At 33.2% G+C, this 20,819-nt stretch overlaps 3 protein-coding genes across 3 annotated transcripts; 2 read left to right on the forward strand and 1 right to left on the reverse strand.

Moving 5' to 3' along the window:
* Positions 1 to 1,486: 1,486 nt before the first annotated feature.
* Positions 1,487 to 5,982, forward strand: LOC120192131. The gene is made up of 10 exons (XM_039194966.1): positions 1,487 to 1,644; positions 2,099 to 2,630; positions 2,990 to 3,134; positions 3,432 to 3,542; positions 3,664 to 4,057; positions 4,295 to 4,540; positions 4,839 to 4,908; positions 5,147 to 5,319; positions 5,515 to 5,581; positions 5,817 to 5,982. Exons 1-10 carry the CDS (start codon positions 1,516 to 1,518, stop codon positions 5,951 to 5,953), a joined length of 2,004 nt encoding a protein of 667 aa, XP_039050897.1. The 5' UTR covers positions 1,487 to 1,515; the 3' UTR covers positions 5,954 to 5,982.
* Positions 5,983 to 11,073: 5,091 nt separating this feature from the next.
* LOC120192176 (eukaryotic translation initiation factor 3 subunit H-like) lies at positions 11,074 to 14,466 on the forward strand. The gene is made up of 11 exons (XM_039195008.1): positions 11,074 to 11,166; positions 11,251 to 11,367; positions 11,461 to 11,564; positions 11,926 to 11,992; positions 12,170 to 12,303; positions 12,384 to 12,432; positions 12,733 to 12,804; positions 12,879 to 12,980; positions 13,084 to 13,151; positions 13,521 to 13,673; positions 14,331 to 14,466. The coding sequence occupies exons 1-11, from the start codon at positions 11,074 to 11,076 to the stop codon at positions 14,386 to 14,388; spliced, it is 1,017 nt and encodes a 338-aa protein (XP_039050939.1). The 3' UTR covers positions 14,389 to 14,466.
* Positions 14,467 to 15,979: 1,513 nt separating this feature from the next.
* LOC120192042 (probably inactive leucine-rich repeat receptor-like protein kinase At3g28040) lies at positions 15,980 to 19,275 on the reverse strand. The gene is made up of 2 exons (XM_039194892.1): positions 17,624 to 19,275; positions 15,980 to 17,533 (listed from the first exon to the last, which is right to left on the reverse strand). The coding sequence occupies exons 1-2, from the start codon at positions 19,099 to 19,101 to the stop codon at positions 16,069 to 16,071; spliced, it is 2,943 nt and encodes a 980-aa protein (XP_039050823.1). The 5' UTR covers positions 19,102 to 19,275; the 3' UTR covers positions 15,980 to 16,068.
* Positions 19,276 to 20,819: the final 1,544 nt, after the last annotated feature.

Below are 20,819 nucleotides of genomic sequence, written 5' to 3' on the forward strand. Positions count from 1 at the left end.
TTCATGGATAACTTCTCACGACGTTCAGCTTTGATTTGTAGTTCTCGGTGATCTTTCAATAGTTTAATCTCTTTTTTTGGTCCATTTACCGATGCAATCAGATTTATTTGTATCTATTTTTTGTTCGAATCTTTTGGTTGAGTTTTTTACATTTTCCATGTATAATCTTTATATGATCTAAAGTGATTAGTTTTAATGTTATAAAAAATATCCAAATTATATATTTAGTTTACGATGATAGCTTTGAACTCTTATTATAATTTTGAATATTTTTATTTTTTTAGTAAGACTAACCACTTCCATTTTTTAAAAAAAATACATAATTTATTCAAAATTTTATTGGACCGACCGATGTTGACTTCAACAAGCATTTTATAAGAGATTCAGACCTGAACCGGCTCTACCAGGCCGGTCCATAACTCGACGTTTTTTCGGATTTCGGTAAGACGAAAAGACTCAATAGACGCCACATCAGTAAAATAAATAATAATATAATAATAGTATTTTCGTTGCATATAAGGAAAGAAACGTTTTCAGTGCTTTACCAGGATTCTAACACAAGGGTGGTAACAATTAAACAAAGCTGGCCACACTCTCCTTGAAACCTCTTTGATTCTCTATACAAAACAATCAAACAAAAACCCTAAATTCCGTTTGCATTTTCGTTTTAGATTTCGGTAAAGTCTCTGGTCCCCCCCCTTTTTTTAAGCACCATATTTGTTGGGGGTTCAACTTTCTTGTTTAGTGGAGTGTTTTTCCCCCTTGTTTCTGTAAAGTTTGATCTGATGCATTGGTTATTTGAAAACTAAACAAAAAAGCATCTACCTTGTTATAAATTTCGTGTTTTGTTAAAAAAGTTCACTTTTTTTTTTGGATTGCTTTACTGGTTTTTTTTTATTATTATGAATCCTTGTTCTTTTTTTTTTTGTGTCTGTGTGTGTGTGTGTGTGTGTGTGTTGGGGATGTTTAGATTGTTTGAACGTGTTAATATAAAATAAGGGTTTTTATTTTCTCTTTGTTTTCTTCCCTTTTGAATTTGCTTTATTGATGAATGCAATTATAGTATTACAGTTTGTATTTTGTTTGATGTTTGAGCTTGTTTGGTAAACTTGGAAATTTGTGTATCCTTGCTTTGCTCTTATATATTGTTGCAATGTTATTGCTTTTTTGTCGATTTATATAATTTTTTATGTGCTAATAACTTGTTTTTTTTAATAAACTTGTTTACATGTGTTGTCATTTTTCTTTTTCTTGTAGTGTTTCAGTATTTTCTTTATGTAATATCTGTATCTACATTACAATCATGTTGTGTCCAATATTGTCAGATTTATTGTTTGACGTAGAATCCATAAGAATTGACATCATGTGTATGAAGTACATGTATTTTGGCATAAGATGTGTTGCTTTGTGTTTGCTTTAATGGTCATCGAATGTGTTATTTAATGCGTTTCTTTCGATTAATAACATGTTGGTTTCTGCCATTTCTGTTTGCTGTTGTGTACATATAAGGCAATCATGAGCATCTCAAATGTGTGTCCAACTGAAGATGCTGTTCAAGCGTTTTTGGAGTTCTTGGTTGACCCTATGCTACCCAAAAAATTAATTTCGGATACTCCGGATAAGCCGGAAGCAGTTGCCAAACAGGTCCATTTCTTTACTTCATTTGAATTACATACCAACTTTGGTTTTTCACGCTCACCTGTTATCGATCACATGCTCTTCGTGTCAGACACGTGTTCTTTTAGTAAGTCCAAATTGCTTTATCTAACAGCGAAGGAGGATTACATGTTCTTTTAGTAAGTCTAATGTTGGAGTTTTAATCGTATTTATAGTGAAATGGGAGTATTTCTTTTGGACTATACACTTGTAGTGCTTTGCTTACATATAAGAATTTGCTAGTGGTGATTTGTTCAGAATGAGATAGGACCATGTAGGAATGACTAGAAGACAATATAAAAAGTTTGGTCAAGAGTTGATTGCCGTGCTAGAGGACGGTGGAAACGATTTTATGTACTCTCTTTCTCAAATAGATGCATAAATGTGTGGTCATACAATCTGCTCTTATATTTCTTCTTTTCCTTCTGCAATTATCCTTTAGGTACATGCCGTTGTGTTACTATACAACTATTACCACAGGAAAAGACATGCCGACTTAGAGTTTCTAGATTTTGAGCCGTTTTGCAAGTTGGCTTTACTTTTGAAGCCAACTTTGATGCCACATATGAAGCTCATGCTAAGGACTGATGATACTGAAGTGATCAACCTCGAGAAGCAGCTTTCATTGACAGAGAAAGCCGTCATGGATGCATGTGATATATCTAGAAGTTTATATGCATCAATCAGTGTTCCAAGTGAAAAGAGGTTGCCAGTTTCAAAAATTTCAGTTCTTTTAATTGACAAAACAAAAAAGAATTGCATCTTGCTGAGTGGTAGCATCACTCAGGGTGTAAAATCGTTGATTGAAAAGGATGTGAATGAGTCCTGTTGCGGTCCAGATGGTTCTGTTAAGGCCAAACAAATGAGCAAAAGAAAAAGAACCCCGAATAAACGTTTGCGGGATGAATCGGATGCTGATGAATGTCACTTCCAACAATTGGCTTTCTCAGCTATTAAAGAAGCAACAAAGGATGGTAAACCTCTGCCACTTTATGTTAATTGTAGAATAAATAGATAAATATTGATTTGTAGGTAGTTCAATATTATTAGTTTTTATTTCGAGTATTATTAAAAGCTTGAGTTTTAAATGCTTGCATTTATTAAAGCCTTGAATAACTAGAACTGTCGTGTGTGTCGCTTGTTAAACTGAGCAGTCAAGTTCCTTGTTGGGAATAATTTATACACCCATGTGGGACATGCTTGTATCCAACACTTACACTCGAGTCCAACTGCCATTGAGAAAATGTTTTAAGAGAAAGAATATTTGGACTTCGAATATTTTTCCAGTGTGTGTGGTATATATTAATGCTAATGTTAATGCTAAATTGGCCAGGCATCAGTCAAAGCGATCTTACAATTATTGAGAGCCATGTTGTATGTTCTTTGAGCAAAGTAAAGACAGCCGCTCGCTTTTATATTGTGCAATGTGCTCGAGAAGCAAAAGCTCGTTGGATTCCTATTAAGGATGTAATTCAAAGGTTTGGTTCTAGTCAATGACTTTCATTATTATCATTACTTGCTAAAAGATCTGTTTTCTGGTATTCCGGTATTTCCTCTCTGGTGGATGACGAAGAACGTTTTCTGGATATGCAAACATGCATTGATTTAGAGGTCAAGCGACCCTTTTTATTACTAGTATAAATAATGTCCAATAGAGCTGAAAGGATATGATAAATTGGTTAAAAAATATTTTCCCCCCCTTTTTGTTGTGTACTTCAACTTTTTCGTTAAAAAATTATGTTCTAAATTGCTGATGAAGATTCTTGTATTATTAGCTTGCAGGGTCCATTAGTGAAAAAGGATTCCTCCGGATGGGTGTACTCTCCTGTTGTCGAGTACTTCCACCTGCTCCCTTATGCACGGATCATTTCTCAATGGTACTCGAGGTTTGTGATACTTATTTTATGTAGGCTAAATTACATTCACCTGCATATGGGAAAAAGGTTTATTTTGTTGCTTTTGTTGGTTAACTTTTTTTTACTTGTCTCTGTACAAATTGTGTTGCAGGGATGTCTCTCTTATCAGTTTCGAGGAACCGGAGTATGTACAGGAAGTTATTAATGTACATGGATTTGAAATGATCAAAGATCTTTGTGAACCCGAAGTTCAAAATAACGGGAATAGGATTCCATTTGATGGTGGCATTGTAGAGGCTTCTAAGAACAGCAGCTGTGCTGAATCAGAGAAGCAGAATGAGAAGAATGTGCATTGCATGAATGACTTCTTTGATGATAACGATGGGCCTTCTTGGACTATGGATGTGGACAATCATTCAACGGTTCACTTTGAAAAGAAGTTGACATCCGAAAATGTTGCTGAGAGAGTCCAACATGATTCTCAGCTAAAGAAGATTAATTCTCATGCAGAGTGCGAATTAAATGGAAGGACTGATATTGCTAAGGTGTGACCTGATGATTAACTGCTTTCGATTTGTTAGTTAGTCGAAAAATGCTAATTAGATTCAGAATTTTATTCTTTAAGAAAGGAACTAGTAGATATCATAGTCCTGTAGCATTCTACTAGTTTCACTAGAAATATGTCGTTAATATTGCCAAATTCTGGGATTTTTCTGCTCCTGACTTAGTACTGATCCTAAGCTTTATGTTCTTGTGTACTCATCCTAAGTTTTTTGATGCAGTTTGATGTGGTAAACTCGGCAGTTCGCAACAACCTTAATCAGCTGAAGGATCAAATTGATACCAATGGAAAAGCCGCATCAAATGATAGGCCTGCTCAAGATGGGATATCTTTGGGAAATCATACTCCGGTTATTTGCAAGTCCAGATCCAAATTTTCAGCTAAACTACAAAAAGCCATTGCCTCAAAGGAAAACATCTTGTCGGAAACTGCTTTGAGAGTTCTACTTAGAAAGAGGGATAAAATGGTATGGTTTTTATTTTTTCTTTTAATTCAAATGATGCATGCCTCCATCAAATATTTGACGCACAAATACGGTTGGACTATTATTAGTATGCCGCTGCCCACTTTTATTCGTCTAATATTGGTAACATCAAGTAAGATAAGCTCGTGTAAAGGCAGCCGCCTCAAAACATATACATTACCTATGATCCACCCTTTGAAGTCCCATTTTGAAGTGATCCATACTCCTTTCTGTCATATTTTTTGTTGATGAATTCCTTGATTATACATTTTCCCTTTCACATTTCCTTTTCAATCCACAGGTTCTTCAGCTTCGCAATATCGGAGATGAGATTGCTCAATGTGATCAAAAGATGCAAACAATTCTGAACGGTACTTTTAAAAACTTTAAAAGTCTTACAGCGGTGTGTGAGTTAATGCTATATTTATTATCACACGATCTAAATGATATAAATGAGAAGAGAAATGAGACTGCAATATGAAAGATCTCGGTCAAGATATTATTAGACGAGTTTATGTTAAAGCCGTTGCATTAATGCTTTTAGAGTAATTTGTGGTGTCAGAAATTGTATCAACAGAGCTGATTTGGTAACTTGTTTTCTTTCTTTAGGTGGTGAAGATGATTTGGAATTAAAGATAGAATTGATCATAGAAGGTTATAACGATGCGTCTCGAGAAAACCAAGGGTTGGCTTCCCAAGGCCATGAAGGCCTGGGTTCGTCTCAATGCAAAAAACGAAACAGGTCCTCAGAGGAAGCTTGCAGCAAGGCAAATCCGTGTCAGGCAAGTTTAGTCAAATGTTCCCTGCTTTTAGCTCCATCTATATACTTATTTCAAACTTTCCCACTGAGTTCTCATGTTTCCAAAATACCACTTGGAAAGAATCCGATGTTGCTTAAAGAGGCGACGAGCTTGATTACGATGTTAATCAGTCTCAGAAAAAAACACGTAATGATTAATATTTTTCTCATCTAGCAGTTGTTGGATGGTATATGCAAAGGCAGGAACTGGACATTGCCAACATACCAAGTATTCCCATCAGATGGTATGTTCTTTTAACTTAAACATGCAGTTTGGATTGTTATACAATTTAAATGATTTACTCGTCCTTCGTCATTTCACGACGAGATCTTGGATATGAATGATTTTTCTTGTTTCTAGTTTGAATCTTGTTTCACTAACCCTAACATGTTGTTTAGACCTATTTTACTTGGACTTGGGTATTGAGAAAACAACAAAAGCATGTAAAAACTAACCTATTCTTTTGAATCATCTTGAAGGTGGATATCAAGCTAAAGTAACCGTAAAAGGGACTGACTTTGAGTCGTCGAGCGAGGGGAACGCATGTCAGAAGCCCCATGAAGCGAGAAGCTCAGCTGCATCGAGGTTGTTGGTCAAGTTGGTTGACCATGTCTAGTGGCTGAAACAACTGTATCTTTTGTTTTCGGGTCCTCACCATGTCATCGTCGTTTTAAACGGCATAGTTTGTTAGCAACTTTTGCTAGTCTGATATAGTATACAGCTTATGCTTATTGGGTTTGAATATGATATAGAAAAACTGTAACACCCAACCCGTATCCGACCTGGATTTGAGTCCGAGGTATCACATCAACTTTTAAAACCTTTACTTGTTCAAAATAATGAAAATTTCCCGTTAAAGAAAACTTCATATTATTTTATCATAAAAGTTTACAAACTTATCAGAGCATGTACTATTCAAATCGTTTCTATTACATGCCAACTATATCTAAAAGAATCAAATACATATCAAACATTTCCTTTTTGATCTGAAACGTTGTAAGGAAGATGTTGACCTGTCTTGCTCCTCTTAGGTTCTCTTTTTGCTTCTGTAACTTACGTGTGAAACAATCACACGCTAAGTCTATGACTTAGTGAGGCATAATTAAATTTACTATAACATATCATTTCTAATTGCTATTATGCCTACTTCATGTAAACTTCATAAACTATGGAATGCATTATGTATCAAACATAACTACAGACATATGCATATCAACTCTTTATCTTTATTATAAATCTTATCATTATCATTAATTTCTTTGATCATATGACCCTTTACCCACCATGCATACACATCATATAGCACATCTATAACTATACCAATTAACAAACGTATCATCATGAGATTTCTGTAAAGCACTTAACATTACCAAACATACATATCACATATAGTGTATTTGTTATTATCTCTTGATTAGCCCATGTACACTGTGAGAACTATAGATATGTGAGTCTATTGAGGTTGTGCACTAATGCTGTCACCACAACTTGTATAAATGCACTGAAGTGCCATAGTGCACCGAAGTGCCATATAAAATTGTCTCTAAGGACCACGTAGAAAATTCCTTAAGAATCATATACATATGCCAAGGATCAAGTATGTGTCTCAAAAGACCTCACACATGTTCCAAAGAATACATATATGTCCCGAAGGACCGCGTAGACCCTCGACTCTTGGCATGCCAACTATACCTCTAGCTCTCATGTCACATAACATGGGCATTAATATTTATGTTATCACACATTCATATATACACGTAGTCTTATAGTTCTTTCACATAGCTCACTGCCATATAAATCACATATCACAAATACGTATAGACACATGGTTCACTTACACGTAGAACATTTTCATATGATTCACATATCACAGAGCTTATCACATATAATTGTATTCTTTTTCATATAATCACATGGTCATATAATATTTCATATGATCTCATAGGTCATATCACATAAATTCTTATTGCATATTTTATATTATATTCTTATACCACTAATTCATAATATAATTTAGGTCAATGTTGATTAACTTATTTTACTCTTTCACTTATTCATATAATTTCATTACACCACTTTCTATAATTTATTACAACATCATGTACTCCTTTTACTATAATCGATACATTAATGCCATATAATTTATATTTCTAATTCCTATGACATCCTCATATGATTTCAAGTACTTTGGTACTATACTAAATATCATATAAAAATCTAACAGTTTTAGATCATAGTTTCATTTAACATATCGACCTTCCCATATTACTTATCTAACATATTCATATACTCATATCACATAATAATTTCACCTGACTATATCTTATGTTTATTTCATTCTTACATCACATAATATCTAAGTCTCCTTTATATAGTTTACACTACATATTCATAGAATCTTATTTGAATCTTATAGGTAATTACTACTTATATTATCTCATTTCCCTTTTATCAGTTTACATGATTTATTACACTAACATTTTTCAATAACATATGACTTATATCACTTATCTCATAATATTTAAATACTAGTTTACTCTATTTATTTAATTAAGTTTCATATAACACCTATAATCTTTCTCATAGGGATTTTATAGTTCTTCATTCGATAATTCCTAGATCATAATTTCCTTTAAGTATATCACACTTCAGGTTCGTATTATGTTCATGTCCCCTAATTATATATTATTATTATTATTATTTCGTAGAGTCATCTAATTTATTATCTCCCGATTTATATTTGGTTCTCTTGAATCTTCTCATAATCACATATCTTCATGACTTATCACTTATGTGTAGCTTACATTTCATTCTTATAAATATCACAATAACCTTGGCTTAATTATTATGTAAATAGCATATACTTACATGGCTTTTCTTTTATAAGCATATCATTACATAACTTATTTTATGCTTTCCCATTACTATATAATAATATTTTAATAAATCATGTATCACACACAAAGCATATCAACATATAGCACATATAATCATATCAAATCATGCTCATGTTCATGACTTCATGCATTCTACTATAGGAAATAGACTCATCGCGAGTCATATTTCCATTAACACAAGATACCAAAAGTATGCACTCACATGGCCTCACTAGTCAATACCGATCTCTTATCTATTCCCCCCGATCGATCTTACTTGTCAACGGTTCCAGAACTTGTTTAGGCCCTGTATCTACACAATTATACATTTTAAGGCAATTATTAGATACCTACACCTTGTAATTTGATACTAACAGCTTAAACGAACTTAATAAACCAATATTCACATTTTTCCTTTAGGGGGTATCGATACCCTACTGAAGGGAATCGGTACCCCTATGACATTATGAAGTTTTACGTTCAAGGTGACATTCTGGAATTTCTCGTTTGAGAGGGTATCAATACCTATTGAATGGGTACCGATACCCCTAGCCCAAAAATCATGTTTTGAGCTCAAAAATCACTTCATTTTCAGCTATATACTTCATACTTTACTTCCTTTAACATGCCTAACTTTCATATACATACTTAAACTCATTTTTACTCCATAATCACTTCTTTAAACTCAAAATTCTATCATTTACATGGCATTCAAGAATCACACTAAATTTCCAACATGTTCTAAATTTAATTCTAACACCTCATACTTCCTAATTAGCTTGATGACAAGTCAAATTTAACTTCCAATTTAACTTATCAACTCTCATTCAAGATTTCCTTTAAAAACTTCTAATCTTTAATCTTTCTTGACTCCTTTATCTTATGGTTTTAAGACAAATTAAGCTTTCCTTAAGCTTAGTTATCATTTAATGATCAAAACTCAATCTTAAATTCAGCTAAATATCAACCAACAAGAGATTTTACCTTTGCTTATGGCTTCACGTGAAGAAGAAGAAGAAAGGAGAAGAAGAGAACTCTGGAGAAATCTCTCCTCTTCCACGTGGTTATCTTATCTTATAATGAAAAATAAAAATCTTACTTATCAAATGATCATTTTACCCTTTAATTCATTCAATAATTACTAAACAACCTTCATTAAATATTTTCAATAAGTCATTGAACTATTCAATTATCCTACTTTAATCACCAATTTCTGAAATTTTTTTAATCTAGTCTCTAACCCGGTGTTGAAGATGTTACAAAAACTAATTAAACTATGATGCAAAACATATGTTTTGTTAAATTATAGATGATTTTTTTTAAACTATGATGCAAAACATAGTTTGTTGGCAACTTTTGCTATTCTTATATAATATAAATAATTGTTAGCAATTGTGATATAAAACATGAATCAAACGATCTTAGTGGTTAAAGAAATGGTTGTTATTTCTAGAGGTCTCGGGTTTGAATGTCATATGTAGGGGTGTTTTAGCGTTTATTGTCAAATGATTGAGTCTTTCAAGTAGGTAATACCTTGTGATCACCTAGACTAACATAAAGGTCAAATGATCACGAATAGATATGGATTAGTAGAAATTAAATTAGTACAATATTAAAATATTGAAATTACTTTTTGGAATTAGAGTTAAATTATAATAATATATAAAAGTTTAATTTTAAATTTGTTATTATGATAATTTTATCAATAAGATTCTTCTCTAAAAAATTAAATGGTGATAATTATTTATAATTTTCAATAGTTTAAGTGATCAATTTATAACCTTTTTATAATCGGAAGATTCAACTAAAAAGTATCATATAGTCGAAGAGCTATCTACAATGTTCACTCTAAATATTATATAAAGGGTAAACTACTTGAAATGTCACTAAAATATTAGGTTTGTGTCGGTTTTACTATTGAAATTTAAAATGTTTTACCTTTTAACATTGAATTTTAACTTTGACTTCATTAAATCACCATGCCATTAAATTGTTAATGATGCGATGACGTAATTGTTTTTTTTAGTGGACTTTAATTTGTGTATCGATGTTGTTACTAAACTTTAAAACGTTCCACTTTTAGACATCGAACTTTAGTTTACATCTCATTAGTCCTTATAAAACAATCATAAACTCCTTCGGTCATTGTTGTAACTCAAACATCGTTCATCATCAAACATTATTTGCAACAAAATCAATGCTAATATGTTCATATTTCACTCATCATTCTTCTCCTCAAATTGGTTTTTCATAATATCAACTAAAAAAAAACAAAAATTCAGCTAATGGTTCAACGTTCTGATACTCTTATCTTCTATGACAGTCGTTCGATAAGACTAATTTCATGTATGTTGTTTATCTTATTAAAATAATGCTTCAAACCATTCAAATTTTCAAACAAACACCCCAAATTCCTCAAATCTAAAAAAGCCTCAACCCCTCCTCGAAATAATATATTTTTTCCATTTAAAATTTCATGAGTTTTAAATAAATTTTGAGAAAATCTAAGCAAACAAAGTAATAGAGGATAATAAGACAAGTTCATCGGTGTCTAGAGTGACTATAAAAAATATAAATTAAATTTAAAGATGAATGTTAGAATTAAAACATTTCACAATTCAGTAATAAAATTGATAATAACAATAAACAAATTAAAAATATTGAAAAAAAACTAAAACTCAATTAAAATAATCCAATTCAATAATAAGTTCATAATTCAACCCAAACTCCAATAGCCCAATACCACTTATAAGTCCAATATTTCAAATCAAATAAAAAACAAAGCAAAAACTAGGGTTTCCCTTCTCTGCTATTGTTGTCGTCGTCGTTTCCCCGTAGCTTATTTTACTAACGTTCAACAATGGCAGCGAGTTCAACGGCAAGGTCTTTCCTTCAAGTTGCAGCCACGGAAGAGGTCGTTTCGCCTCTCCGATTTGTCCAGATCGAAGGCCTGGTATTCATCCGTTCCCTCTATTTCGTTCTCTTCTCTCTTTTGTTTTATATATTTTTTCTTATCGATGAATTTTTGAATTTTTAGGTCATACTAAAAATAATCAAGCACTGCAAGGAGTTTTCACCTGCTCTGGTTACCGGCCAGCTTCTCGGTTTAGATGTTGGCAGCGTCCTTGAGGTTACTAACTGTTTCCCTTTCCCGGTAATTTCGCTGATCTTCTTTTAAATTTCCCCCCTTTTGAATTTTGTTGATATGTTTTTGTTTTAAATTGGAATGTTTTAATGATTGGGATAGATCCGCGAGGAGGACGAGGAGATTGAAGCTGATGGAGCTAATTATCAGCTCGAGATGATGAGATGCCTGAGGGAGGTTAATGTTGATAATAACACTGTTGGATGGTAATGTACTAATGTCTCGACCTTTTTAGTATATGGAAAGTTGTGTGTGTATATATATATTTATATATATTTGTAGTTTAACTACTAGATACACTGCTATTGGAGCTGAGACTGACATTTTGTAGTAGTTGATGTTGCCCTAGATACTTGAGGAATTAGGAATCATGATGATTTTTTTTATGATTTTAAGTTATTCGTAATTCATATACTGTTAATAACCAATGTTGAAACTTGAAACCAATCTTACTGTATGCATAGTATCTTAATTGGTATATTTATTCTAGTGATTTGTACTTTGGTTAATGGTTATGTACTCTGAGTTTCTGTTTCATGTGGTAATCTTTGCCTTGCATATTTTCAGGTACCAATCAACGATTTTGGGTTCATATCAGACAGTTGAGCTCATTGAGACCTTTATGAATTATCAGGTAAAGGAAGCATTTTTAACATTATTTGGTGGCAATGAATGTGTGATGAACATGAGTTATCTCACCATTCTATGTTTGTTTGTTTGAAGTGATAGGTTTGTGTGCCTTTCCATATAAATTCACTGGTCAAAGTTTAGTTCTTCAGTTATTTACCTGCTTAATTGTTAAACTGTGCAGGAGAATATAAGGAGGTGTGTGTGCATTATCTACGATCCTTCAAGGTCTAATCAAGGCGTCTTGGCTCTCAAGGCTTTGAAGCTATCTGATTCCTTTATGGAACTTTATCGGACTAATAACTTTACTGGAGAGAAGTATGACTTCCCCTTGCTGTCAAAATTTTAGGAATATGAATTGTGTGCTCTCATATTGATTGTCTCTTTCACTGTTATAGGTTGAGGGAGAAAAACTTGTCATGGGTGGATATTTTTGAGGAAATTCCTGTAAGTTTCTACTTCCTTGACTGTACTATTTTGAAGAAGTAATATAATCCATCATTGCAACCACATTTTCCTTCATTATGATATCGTAGATACTCTACATACAATGAATAATCAATTATTTCAGCAGTGTTAGAATGTGATATAAAAAGAAGCCTACAAGGTTCAGTGTGGAATATTGAGGATTTTCCACAATTTTCTTGTATAATACTTGAAATATCTCTGATAAACTAGTGTATTTTCAATGTAACCAATCATGGTTCCCTCTTTCGTGTTAATGTTTGTGGTGCTTTTGTACTGCAGATCAAAGTCTCAAATTCTGCTCTTATCAGTGCTTTTATGACAGAGCTGGAATCTAACACACCAGTCACTCAGGTGAAATATAATTTTTTTGGTAGAAGACTTTGTATCTGTGAAGTTTTCCTTCTAACTGTACTTCTCCATTTTAGTGTGATTATGACCGTCTGCAATTTTCAAGTAATCCTTACATGGAGAGGAATATGGAATTTTTGATTGAATGCATGGATGATTTGTCCATGGAACAACAGAAGGCATGTATTCCCGTTTCTCTGATATTGCACTGATATCATTGCTGCTATTTTTTGTTTAACATAAATTGCCATTCTCTCTCTCTCTCTCTCTCTCCCTTTGCAGTTCCAATTTTACTACAGGAACTTGTCACGTCAACAAGCCCAGCAACAGGCATGGTTTCAGAAAAGAAGGTAGTGTACTTGATCTCTATGCTACTTGACTCTTTATTTTCCTTGAAAGACCATCTAGGACCTTCCAAGTACATGGATAACTTAGAAAAAATATCTTCCTAGGAAGAGGAACAGAAAAGGAGTTAACAAAATTGGTTTCCAGTTATGATGATCTAAAAATTCTGGGGCACAACAAGAAGTTTTCAAGTAGAATTGGTTGAATTCCTCATATTTCTTAAGGATTTCAAGGGTAATAATTAAGAAGTTTGAAGTTGCCTCCCTTTTACCTTTTGGATGAAATAGATTTTGTTGTGTGAAAAGTCTTCTTATTGTGCTTTTGTTTTCTTAGTTCACTAAAGTTTATGTATTTTGTCTCTTTTGTAACTGTAGGTCCGAGAACATGGCACGAAAGGCGGCTGGGGAGGAACCATTGCCTGAGGAGGACCCCACAAATCCCATCTTCAAGCCAATCCCTGAGCCTTCACGATTGGAGAGCTTTCTCATAACAAACCAAATTGCTAATTATTGCAACCAAATCAACGGGTATATTGTCTATTCTCGATCTTACCCTTTTTTCTGGATAGCCTGATATAACAAAATCTCCCACAGTTTTTATTTTCGACTTGTATCTCTAGTTTTTATTTTCACTTGTAATTCCTTTTAGACATGAATCACTGCCTAGTGTAACATAACCAAAAAATTGCCTCTGTTGATTTCCCTCGACAACTCCTTTTATAATGGTGTTGTTCATTTACTTACTGTGTCCTTGATGTTTAAATTATGCAATTTCATATTGATTTGCTTCTTCAATAATCTCGGTTCTTGTAATCGTGTTGGAATCATATAACTGATTACGAATGCTACCTTGTGCGTTGTATTGTCTTCTACCTCGAGGCTGTAACCTGGGGATATAGAAAGTATTACTGGGATTCAAACCCCAAATCTACCGTCTGCACGAACAAATTGAACTAAAGTCCGGGTTGTACTTTGCTTTTATGTACTATTAAAAAATTCAGACCCAATAAGAAATGCCAAGAAATATCCTATAATATAATTTCTTTGGATATGAAGTATTGTGGTCTCTGATCTTTATCTAAATGAAATGTGGTGGGAAGAGGGTTCGTAAAAGTGTAAATGTCGAGATATTGATCTCAATCTTAATTTCTTCAGTAACTTACCATTGTTTAAATCATTTTGCAGTGTGGCTGGGCAGAGCTTCAACAGAATGTATTTAATGAAGTCGTTGCATGATAACTGATCGGGAAACCTCGCAACATCGCCTCCTGCAATGTTTGCAGGTATGGAATATGCAATGCGCGGTCTGGATTAGCTAAAAGTTTTTGCAATGCATTGTTAGTTTCATTTTTTTTGTCATTAAAATTAACAGATTTACTTATGTGATATTTTTTTAAAAAATTTCAATGATGTATTATCTTATGTTGACATATTGGCATCATCGTTAATTTTTAAATTGTATGATTAAATGAAACAAAAATGTAATGTTAATAATAATTTTGATTTTTTTTTTGATAAATGTAATGTTATAACTTACGGTGAGTTAACGACTACAACTTCCCCGTTGAAAACTAAAAATTCAGTTAACGACTACAACTTACCCATTGAAAATTAAAAATTAAAATTTTACGGTTAAATTATTAAAAATATTAAAAAGTAAATTAGTTTTTATATATATATATCAATATTTAATTTCAAGTGAGTAATTTGGATCTATATTAAAAATATATTAAAAATATTATGATGGTGTCATAATCTTTTCTGGTTAGCCTTACAAATTTGAATTTTAATAAAATATAAGAAAATAAATTATGAATAAAAGGTATATAAATTATATAATAATTTAAAATTTTTGAGTACTGCCTCAATCTCTTTTCATCCGTGATCAATGTAGGAAAAAAATATTAAGAGATCGTTGAATATAAGATTACTTTTGGAAATAAGATTATCGAAATATTATATTAATTAGCATATTACTAGAAATGTTGTATTACAATGTAAGATTATAGTGTTTGGTTGAAGGAATATAAGATAGAAAAATATATATTTTACTAAATTATCCTTGAAATATATTTTCTTTTTTAACAAGTTGAATTCTCAATATTAAAGTTAAAATATTTACATAAAAGTTCATAAAAAATTATTATTTCAAATTCATATATATTTTTAATAAAATTTGTACATAAATACTTTAATATATATTTTTTATTTTTTTTTTGAAAATATACAAACATATTTACACCAATATAATTATGTATTTATTTTTAGATACTAATATATTGATTATTGAGATATGTATGTACTTACACTGATGTAAGTATGTGTTAATTAATACATTTATTTTATTTTATTCATACTACATTTATGAGTTGTATAATGAAATATCATATTAAATTATTTGACAAAATTAATAGAAAACATAAAAAATATAATATATATTTATAAAAATTAGTCTTAAAAAATAAATGTAATAAAACAGAATAAAAAATAAAATTTGAATAAAATGTATATAAAATAAATAATCAAAATAAAATAATAATTTAATATATTTTAATATATATTTTAATTTTTATTTTATATGCATCATATTATTTTATAATAAATACTAAATAAATATGAAACCATTAAAAAATGGATTTATACTCATGTAGTTACATACAAGAAGTTTGGAACAAATATAATATTTCAGGGGTATTATTGATCAATGGAGAGAATTATCTAATACCTAAGAAAAGAGAGAAAACGATATTACCAGAAAAGGATCCCAAAATTACTACTATAGGGAATATTTCATTATCCCGGGAAGAAATACTCTTAAACGTCTTATAATAATATTTTTCGTAAACCAAAAGCCCCAAAAAGTTGGAATGTACGAAGTAAAAGAACAATTCCAATAACCGATGATAGAAATGTCGTCAAATTTTCACAATCTTTGTGGAACGGAAGTTTTGATAACTTGAAGTATTTGAACCACTTCCGCCATTGAAGGCCTACTTGAAGGTATCTGAGAGGTGCAAACCAATGCCAATTTCAGCACGGGAAACACTTCATCTTCCGGATAATCCCCCATACTTAGATCAACACAATCCAACACATTCCCTTGCTCTACCGAGACCCGAACGTGATTGCTCATTATCATGACGCTATCCTCCCCGTACTCGACCGGCCTTCGTCCCGTCACAAGCTCCAAGATCAACACTCCGAAACCGAATACATCACACTTCTCATTGACCCTCAAGCTTTGACATGCTAGCTCTGGTGCTACGTATCCTACTGCACTCTGGAACCTGTTGCTGATGACATGTTTTTCGAGCTTCGTTAACAGCCTTGCTAATCCGAAATCTGAGATCTTCGGATTGTAGTCCTCGTCGAGGAGGATGTTACTCGGTTTTATGTTGTAATGAATTATTGGTGGCCTGAAGGAATGGTGCAAGTGAGCCAGCCCCTTGGCTGTTCCGAGGATTATCTTGAACCTGTTGGACCAAGAAAGTGGTGGGGCTGAACCAGATCTTTCATGGAGCTTTGTTTGCAAGTTCCCGTTAGTTGCGTACTCTGTTATTAGAAGCTGAGTTTGCGGCGTCCAATAGTATCCTTCCAGTGATATCAAATTCGGGTGCCTTGCTTTTCCGAGAACTCGAACTTCTCGATCGAAATCGTCTGGATACTGGATCAAGTTCGACGTCGCAAGCTTTTTGATTGCCACAAATCTTCCTTGAGGACTCAATGAGACCATGTAAACGGTTCCGAATACTCCTCCACCGATCTTTGCAGCTTTGTTGAGGATTTCCGGATCGCCAATACCATTAGTCGATAGCTTCGAATTGAACAGAATGAGTTTGCCTGCTGGAGGACTTCCGGATCTAGTTGAACTCGAACACATGCTTTCCAGTGCAGTCTCCACGAATTCGAGTCTCCTTCGGACTGAAACATTTAAGAGGCTTATAATTATCACCCCGGCTACAATCAGAACAGCCGCTGAAATCGCAACCATTGCAGAAATACTAAGGGAGATACGATGATGGAATCTTATCGGATTTGCGGACTCGTTTCTTCGCCTCTGGCCACCCATTTGACCGTTGTAAGCATCCGGATCAAGAACTAAAGGTTTCGGCACATTCAACTTGCATGGTCCTTTCAACAATGGTGAACAAATTCCCAGATTTCCCTGCAAAGCACTTTGATCCAAGCTTGGAAATATGCCTCCTACGGGAAGCCTGCCTATAAGTTGATTATATGATACATTGACAGCAAGAAGATTTTCCAACATTCCGAGCTCTTTCGGTATTTCTCCACTTAGTTCGTTGAACTCGAGTTTGAGAATCTTAAGCTCGGACAATTCCGAAATCATTTTTGGAATTGAACCGGTTAGATTGTTGTGAGACAACGTCCTACAAAAACAAGATATAGTTTCGAATAACATCAGTCCAAGACATAAAAACTTAGCATATGATAAACAGAAACGGATTGATGAAACTTACAATGAGTACAATGATGAACAGTTTCCAATCTCATCCGGAATTGGTCCACTCAATGAATTTCCATCCAATTGAAGAATAACCAAACTCCCAGATTCACATATATCCCCCGGAACATCGCCGGATAAAGTATTGTCTCGAAGATCAAGCACGGTCAGGTTCGGAAATAACCCAAGCTCTGGTGGTATCCTTGACTGAAGCTTGTTTGATGATAAGTTCAAGTACCTCATGTTGGCAAAAAGCCCCATTTCTGCAGGAATCGTTCCTTCAAGGTCATTTCTAGACAGATCCAAGTTTCGAAGAGCCTCAAAGAGACTACTCGATCCTCTCGGAATCGAACCATTGAACCGATTATTGGAAAGATTCAAAACTTCCAATCCCAGATCAAATAAACCAGCTGGTATGCTACCAATGAGCTTATTATTTGACAATCTCAAATATTTTAGAGCTTTGAGATTACCAATTGATGATGACAAGCTTCCAGTTAAACTGTTACTCGCGAAATCGAGATACTCCAAGCTGTTCAAGCTACCAATCCATGGAGGAAACTCACTTGTAAACATGTTGTTCGATAAACCGAAGAAAACCAATGAATTTAGCCTCAGGAGAGAATCCGGAAGCGGTCCATCGAACAAATTATGGCTGAAATCCAATGAATTTAGATGTAGACAAAGTCCAATATCTGCATGCATTGGTCCTGTGAAGCCATTAGACTGTAAATGGAGCTTTTTCAAGTAAGGCAATGTTGAAACACCTCCAGGAACTGACCCAGAAAATGAATTATAAGAAAGATCCAAAGCTCGAAGCCGATTCATCGACCAAATCCCAGAAACAAAATCTATGTTACCGGAGAAATGGTTTTTGGAAAGATTAAGGTTGTTCAGATATGAACAACTATATAGTGTGCTTGGAAGTTGGCCTTCAAATGAATTCACAGCTAAAGACAGAAATCTCAGTGATGAACATGATTGAAACAAATCATCAGGGAGTGAACCTGAAAAAGAATTCCCAGATAGATCCAGAAATCTAATGGAATTCATGTTAACAAAAGAGCTTGGAATCGATCCTGAGAGATTATTATAACTAAGATTAAGCCTTTCTAGCTTATGAAGCACACCAAATGCTTGACCAATTGTCCCACTGAAATTGTTATGGGACACTGATAATACCTTCAAATACTCCAACTTTTGAAGCCCTTTGCCGATCTTCCCTGATAATCCCAAGCTATCAAGAGAAATCTCTGAAACTCGACCGTTGTTTGGATTGCATTTGATGAATCTCCACGAACAAGGCGAGTTATCATCTTCGTTCCACGATTGAAGATAAGAGGAAGGGTCTTTGATATCTGATTTGAACACTATCAAGCCAAAAACATCGTCATTGAGTTGAATGGAAGAAGCTTCATCGTTTCCTATGCAGAAATCCATGGAAAGAAGTAAGCAAATCAGAAAATGAAGAGAACCCTTTGTTAACATCCCCATTGTTTTCAATTTTGTTGCTTGAAATCCCCTCCTGAATTCATGCTTTCACTGCCACTGAAACAATGGAATCATGCATGACTTTTTGCTGAAGAAAATGCAGTTCTTTCTTTGTCAGTGATTAATTGCAGTACTCACGAGAGAGTGTTTTTTTTCAGTTTGCGATGAAGATTCTTTCACTTTCGTCCTTTAGTTCTTCGTTTTAAAAAGTAGTGAAAAAAAAACTTGGAAATCGAGAAAAACAGTGAATCAAAGTTGAATAAATTCAAAGAATTTTAATTTAGTTCTTTCATGCAAACAATTTGGAGTTTGAACCTGGGTCTTTTATTGGTCAAATATGCTATCTGTACTGCACTTTTGACAAACTTTGTGATTTAATCCTTATACAAACTAGGTTAATAATTGAACTATAATTTTTAAATTTTGAAAAAAGAAAATTTAAAATATTTTAAGTTTAAAGACTAAATCTCAAGCATCGTTAAAATCCAAGGACTAATGACAAATTTTAACTTTTTTTAATACCAAAATATACTTGTAAACACCTTTGAAGTTTGAACCATTCACTTGATAAAGAGAAAATAACTTCAGTGACCGAAAATGTCTTATAATATACGATTTTAACCAAGTTTTTTTTTATTTGCGAAAATGACCAACAAATTCGTAACGAGAACTCCCATTTCGCAACTCAGTTTCCAAATTCGCAACGCGAATATGTAAATCACATTGCGATTTTCCGAATTCGCTTTGCGATTTTCCGAATTCGTTTTGCGATTTTCCAAATTCGCAACGCGAATCTGTAAATCACAACGAGAATTTGTAATTCGCAACACATAAGTCAAATTCGCAACACAGAAGTCAAATTCACAAAGCGCGTTTATTTTCGCAACGCGAATTTTATTTTTGAATTCGAAACACAATATTAATTTCGCAACACAAATGTAAACAATATAATCGCAAATCATAACCTAAAACCCTAAATCACAACTCAGTCACATATCCATCTCTCACTCTCTACGGCGACATCTGTCTCCATCGCCGACGAAATCCGTCCCTATCTCCGACGAAATCCGTCTATCTCCATCTCTCAGAGCCACCCTCACAACCATTCACTGTCAGAAATGGAAATCAACCACCGATGGTTAGTTTTTTTAATTATTTTTATTTTGAAAATTTTGTATTATTATTAGATTTTTCATATTTAAATTGATGATAAATTTACTGGTAATTTTAATAATAGATTAACCATTTCACTTAGATTGCTTAGTAAATTCATTCGGTTGCTGCCAATAATGCTAAACTGTTTAGTCTTTAACCTTGTGAAGTTAGTATTTGTCTTTGTTTTGTCTTTTGGTTGAAGTAATGCAATTCATTCAAGTTTCAATTTGCAGAAGACTATTTGAAACTTAAATTCGCAACACGAAAATGAAAATCGCAAGGCGAAAATGAAAATTGCGTTGCGATTTTAGTTTCGCGTTGCGATTTTAAGTTTCAGAAACTATTCTTCTTCTGCAAATTGAAACTTGAATGAATTGCATTACTTCAACCAAAAAACAAAGACAAATACTAACTTCACAGTGTTGCGAATTTAAGTTTCAAGAATAAACTACTACTCTTTATGTTGTCCTTGAACTTGCACTAAACCTATATGTTGTCCTTTTAAATGTTTATATAAGTGCTTACTTCTGGAATGTTATCTGATGCATTTTGTGAACTATGATAGA

The sequence above is a fragment of the Hibiscus syriacus genome, unplaced genomic scaffold (assembly GCF_006381635.1).
Source record: "Hibiscus syriacus cultivar Baekdansim isolate YM2019G1 unplaced genomic scaffold, ASM638163v2 tig00116971_pilon, whole genome shotgun sequence".
Taxonomy (NCBI): Eukaryota; Viridiplantae; Streptophyta; class Magnoliopsida; order Malvales; family Malvaceae; genus Hibiscus; species Hibiscus syriacus.

Bases quoted from the DNA above. Each gene is read 5' to 3' on its own strand.
- LOC120192131 (XM_039194966.1), top strand. From the start codon at position 1,516: ATGAGCATCTCAAATGTGTGTCCAACTGAAGATGCTGTTCAAGCGTTT. The intron at 1,645-2,098 runs GTCCATTTCTTT...ATTATCCTTTAG, and splicing joins CGGAAGCAGTTGCCAAACAG to GTACATGCCGTTGTGTTACT. The intron at 4,541-4,838 runs GTATGGTTTTTA...TTCAATCCACAG, and splicing joins TTAGAAAGAGGGATAAAATG to GTTCTTCAGCTTCGCAATAT.
- LOC120192176 (XM_039195008.1), top strand. From the start codon at position 11,074: ATGGCAGCGAGTTCAACGGCAAGGTCTTTCCTTCAAGTTGCAGCCACG. The intron at 11,993-12,169 runs GTAAAGGAAGCA...TAAACTGTGCAG, and splicing joins AGACCTTTATGAATTATCAG to GAGAATATAAGGAGGTGTGT. The intron at 12,805-12,878 runs GTGAAATATAAT...TCTCCATTTTAG, and splicing joins CTAACACACCAGTCACTCAG to TGTGATTATGACCGTCTGCA.
- LOC120192042 (XM_039194892.1), bottom strand. From the start codon at position 19,101: ATGGGGATGTTAACAAAGGGTTCTCTTCATTTTCTGATTTGCTTACTT. The intron at 17,534-17,623 runs GTAAGTTTCATC...TTGTTTTTGTAG, and splicing joins TGTTCATCATTGTACTCATT to GACGTTGTCTCACAACAATC.